Consider the following 4,630-nt stretch of genomic DNA (forward strand, 5'->3'; position numbering starts at 1 on the left):
AGGAGGGCAGGTGCCGGTGGATGCACACGCACGTGCTGCACGCAGGGCAGCCCCTGCTCCGCTCCCAGGGTTACGTGCCGTGGGGCAGGGACCTGGCCGGGGCGGCGGGCGGCGGGCGGGGGGGGGAAACCTGGTGCTGTTTGCTTTGGCCGAGGCCGAGGGGCGAATCCGCAGCCAGGAGCTGCAGCACAGATGGCACCGGGCAGCGGGACGTGTCTGGGAGCAGGCGGCTGCCGGGCCGGCACCGCCTGCAGCCTGGCCGCATGCTGCGGGGCGGGTGGCGGGAGCGCCCAGATGCCCCCGCAGCACAGCACGTTGCCCCTGCCATCCCTCCTGTGCATCTGCCTGCCTTGGGGGCTCAGTTCAACCCCCCCCCCCCCAATTCCCCACTCCCCTCACAGCCTACTGGGTGAAGCACGGAGTTAGAAGAGAGGGGATGGGGAAACTGAGGCAAGGAAGGGGTCACCCCCCATTCCCAGGAGGGGCAAGGGAATTGCAGGCATCCAGGCTCTGCCTCCACCCTGCGGTACCCTGGCCGGAGCTCAGCAGGGGACGAGGGCACAGCTCCGGGCGATCAGGCCCCCAGGCTGGCCCGGTGCTGCCCCAGCCCTGGGGACACTGTCCCCTCTCCCTCTGCCTGTCACTGACCGTCCCGAGCCAGGCTCGGCCCCCCACACACCTCCACAGCCATGCTCTGGCCCCAGTTTTATTAGCAACCCTCACTCCAGAGGAAAGGGTAAGGCTTCCTTAGAGAAGGGACACGGATGGCAAGAGGAATGGTCCCTCCCCCAGCTGGTGGGGGCTTGGTCTCCAAACCTGAACACCGAGGACGGGGGGGTGGGACCCCCGCCCCGAGCTTCCCCCACCGCAGGGGGAAGAAGTGCCCAAACCCAAAGGGGCTGGTGGGGGAGTGAGGGGAGGGGGAAGCCCCAGGGTGTTTTTGATGCTCCCCTTGTCCCCAGGTAGTCCAGGCCTGAAGGGGGGGGGGGTGGTGAGAACCCCCCCACTCAGTGATCACTGAAGCCAGGCATGGGGAAGGCACGTGCAAAGGTCTCCACCCGTTGGCGCAGGTCCGCCAAGCGGCGCTGGGTCTCAGCATCCTGCAGCAGGAAGGTCCTGAAGTCCTGGAGCTTGCCTGGTGGGTGGGGGGGAAGCGAGAGCAGGTGAGAACGGCAGGGGGAAGTGTCCCAGGTCCATCCCACCCCATCCCTGTCCTGGCTCCAGCCCCAGAGGGGGTGGCAGGCTGGCGCAAGCCTAGGGGTGCAGCCCCAGCCCCCTGACGGGAGAGGTGCCAGCTCACCCCTTCTTGCCAGGGACACCACAGCCCCCGGCTCACTCACTGGTTTTGCTCTTGACATCCAGAGCCAGAGCTATGCCCTCGTCGATGAAAGCAACCACCTTCTGGAAATCGCCCTCCTGGAAGTGGCGGGAAGTCAGTGCAGGGGCACCTGGGGACACAGACCCTGTCAGGGCTGGGGAGCTGCACTGGGAGCAGAATGCAAACCCGACATCCCGGGCCACGTGGAGTCCCACGCCCCCTCTCCGAGCCAGAAACCGGCTCCAAATTCCCACACGGAGCCCTCGGAGGTAGAGGTGAAACTGAGGGGGAATATCCCAAAGTGAGAGCCCAGGGAACCCTCCCCAGGGAAAGTGCTGGATAGAGGTGGGAAGACCCTCCCCAGAGCAGGGCCCGCACCTAGACGCAGCCCCCCTGGCGTGAGGGCGCTTTTGTCCCCAGGACACGTGTTCTTGTTGGCTGTTATGGAGACGAGCTCCAGCACTCGCTCAGCCCGTGCTCCATCAATGCCCTTGGGCCGCAGGTCCACCAGCACCAGGTGGTTGTCGGTCCCACCTGGGGAGCGGCAAAAGGAAACGGGTCAGGGACGCCCAGCCCCACGCGGCCCCTCCAGCAACGCACCTGTCCTCCCTGCCAACGCCGAGCCCCCAGCGCTGGCTCGCAGAGCTCCCTCCCCACGCCTTCCCCACGCCAGCTCCCAAGCCCTGTTCTCCTGGCCCTGCTTTCAGTCCCCCCCACTCCAGCCCCACAAGGCCACTCCTGCCAGTGCTGCCCCCTCCCACCCAACGCACACACGCTCTTCCCACTGCTGGCTAGCGGGCCGAGGCTAAGTTGTGCCACTTGTGACCTATCGCAGCCTTGTCCCTCCTCATCCCCAAAAGCACCATGGAAGGAGGAATTACCTGATACCAGCGTGTACCCACGTTGGAGCAGGGCCTGTGCCATGGCTTTGGCGTTCTTCAGCACCTGCTGGCAGTACTGGCGGAAAGCAGGTGAGCTGGCCTGGGGGGACAGACCATGTCAACGAGGGGACCCACATCGCCTCGCAGCCCCGAGCCCAGGGCCCCCTACACACACCTGCTTGAGGGCCACCGCCACAGCAGCAATGGTGTGGTTGTGCGGTCCCCCTTGCAGGGAGGGGAAGACAGCAAAGTTGATCCTGTCCTCCAGGTCATAGTGCGTCTCTTTGCCCGTCTTCTTGTCTACGGAGCGCACGCCCTTGCGATAGAAGATCAGTCCCGACCTGTTGGCAAAGAGAGAGTTCACAGGCGCTGTCCCACCCACGTGCCTGCCGAACCCCTGCGGAACCCACGGCAGAGGACTCAGCCCCTCCAAGGAGCAGTGACCTAGACAGCTACCAGCCCTCCTCTGGGACTCGCAGGGGCGTTATCCCTCCTGTTCCAGCTCTGGGTTGGGGGTCTGCCCCCCAGCCAGCGCATGAAATAAAAGCACTGCTTCTGCAGCCCCCATCCCTGCAAACCCCCTGCCTGGGAACAGGCATCTTCCCGCCCGGAGAGGGAGGCGGGACACATTCTCACCTGGCGCCGCGCAGGGTCTTGTGGGTGGTGCTAGTGACCAAGTCGGCGTATTCGAAGGGCGAAGGAATGACCTTGGCTGCAACCAGCCCACTGATGTGTGCCATGTCGGCCAGCAGGTAGGCCTTCACCTCCTCGCACACCTGGGGGACCCGGGGCACCAGGGAGTCACAAACCCTCCCTGTCCCTCCAACCCAAAGCCAAGGGCAGGGTGTGACCGGCCTCGCACCAGCCACGGGTTCCCCGGCCCCCCAGGACAGAGCTGGGGGAGAGGCTCGCTCCCCTCTACCTTCTTCATGCGAGCATAGTCAATGAGGCGGGCGTACGCGCTGGTGCCGGCGATGAGGAGACGAGGACGGAAGAGCCGCGCCGTCTTCTCCAGCTGGTCGTAGTCGATCAGCCCCGTGGCTGGCTGCGAGGGACAGACAGACGGACATCAGAGCTGGCAGCTGCCGGGGCACAGACACCTCCTGACCACCCGGCTCGGAGTACAGCGCGTTTGGGGCACCAGCAGGGCTCAACCACCAGCATCCCCCCGCATCCCGCGACACACGGATACGGTTGGCACAAAGCGGGTGGGAGAGAAGGCAGAGGAGATGGCGGAGTGGCAGTGCCTGCACTGGGGCACCCCAGAGGCCCTGCTGAGACAGGGGGTTCTGCCAGGAGATGCCCCCTCTCCCTCGGGAATCGGCCCCCCTCCACTCACATCAAGTTTGTAGGGCATCGACTCGAAGAAGATGGACGTGGCCGAGATCCTCTTGATGTCAGACATGTACCCGTGCGTTAGGCTGTGGAGGAACAGAGGGATACGCGGGGTCAGACCGGGCGCCGGGAGCGGGCCCCCACCCCCAAAGGGCAGCAGCCCCCAGGCTGCCCCATGCGCGCATGCACGCACTGGCCCCCGTCGGGCAGGTCCAGCCCCATGAGGCGGTCGTGGGGCTGCAGCAGGGCTGTGTAGGCAGCGAAGTTGGCCGGCGAGCCCGAGTAGGGCTGAACGTTCACGCCCCAGCGGGCCGGGTCCAGGTCGAAGGCCTCCAGAGCCCGCTGCTCGCACAGCAGCTCGATCTGGTCCACCACCTCGGCTCCCCCGTAGTACCTGCAGGAGAAAGAAGCTGGTGGTGGGGCGCCCTGCGCCCGGGGAGCTCCGCGACCTCTCCCGCAGCCCCGCGGGCGGCACGGTGCAGGGGGCTTCCCCCTCCGAAACAGCCCTAGCGCCCCGCGGCTGCCCTCCGTCTTGGATGGAGCTGGGCCCAGGCTGCCAGCGGGTGCCGATGCCACCCTAGATGCCGCCCCGCCACTGCCTCCCGCCCCACCGTTACCTCTTGCCGGGGTACCCCTCCGAGTACTTGTTGTTGAGGCAGGAGCCCAGGGCTTCCAGCGCCGCCCGGCTGCAGAAATTCTGGGGAAAAAGGGGGGGGTCAGACGGGGCACACGGAGCCCCGCTGCAGCAGGGCTCCCCCCAGCACTGCAGACGTGCCCCACGTCCCACCTCAGAGGCGATGAGCTCCAGCCCCCGGCACTGCCGTTCCTTCTCCTTCCGGACCAGGGCCCACATCTCGGGGTCGCTCTCCGCCAGGCTCTCCTGCCCCGTCCAGCCAGGTGCGCTCCTGGCGGCGGCGGCGGCGGCAGGGCTGTGCTGTGCCCGCAGGCAGCCAGCGCCCGCCGGGCCGCATCGCGGCAGGACCTGCCCGGGAGAGGAGCGCTCGGCGGCTGCGCCACCCTGCCGCCCCCGAGGCGGAGGGCAGGGCCCAGGCGACCCGGCCCCACACACCAGCTGCCTGGCCTGCCCGAGGCCCCC

The 4,630-nt window shown here is 67.2% G+C and overlaps 1 protein-coding gene across 1 annotated transcript in view; it reads right to left on the bottom strand.

The window, feature by feature from the left end:
* Window positions 1–695: 695 nt before the first annotated feature.
* The window catches only part of SHMT2 (serine hydroxymethyltransferase 2), a 6,152-nt gene continuing 2,217 nt past the window's right edge, over window positions 696–4,630 (bottom strand). Inside the window, exons 2-12 of the mRNA XM_026078265.1 lie at window positions 4,322–4,516; window positions 4,152–4,231; window positions 3,728–3,928; window positions 3,539–3,620; window positions 3,122–3,244; window positions 2,836–2,975; window positions 2,375–2,540; window positions 2,200–2,299; window positions 1,697–1,852; window positions 1,341–1,448; window positions 696–1,135 (exon numbers count right to left, since the gene is read on the bottom strand). Coding sequence (XP_025934050.1) covers window positions 1,008–1,135; window positions 1,341–1,448; window positions 1,697–1,852; window positions 2,200–2,299; window positions 2,375–2,540; window positions 2,836–2,975; window positions 3,122–3,244; window positions 3,539–3,620; window positions 3,728–3,928; window positions 4,152–4,231; window positions 4,322–4,516 — 1,479 coding nt within the window. The 3' untranslated portion in view covers window positions 696–1,007. The remainder of the gene's footprint in view (window positions 1,136–1,340; window positions 1,449–1,696; window positions 1,853–2,199; window positions 2,300–2,374; window positions 2,541–2,835; window positions 2,976–3,121; window positions 3,245–3,538; window positions 3,621–3,727; window positions 3,929–4,151; window positions 4,232–4,321; window positions 4,517–4,630) is intronic.

Source organism: Apteryx rowi, unplaced genomic scaffold (assembly GCF_003343035.1).
Source record: "Apteryx rowi isolate R43461 unplaced genomic scaffold, aptRow1 scaffold_475, whole genome shotgun sequence".
NCBI classification, from domain to species: Eukaryota; Metazoa; Chordata; class Aves; order Apterygiformes; family Apterygidae; genus Apteryx; species Apteryx rowi.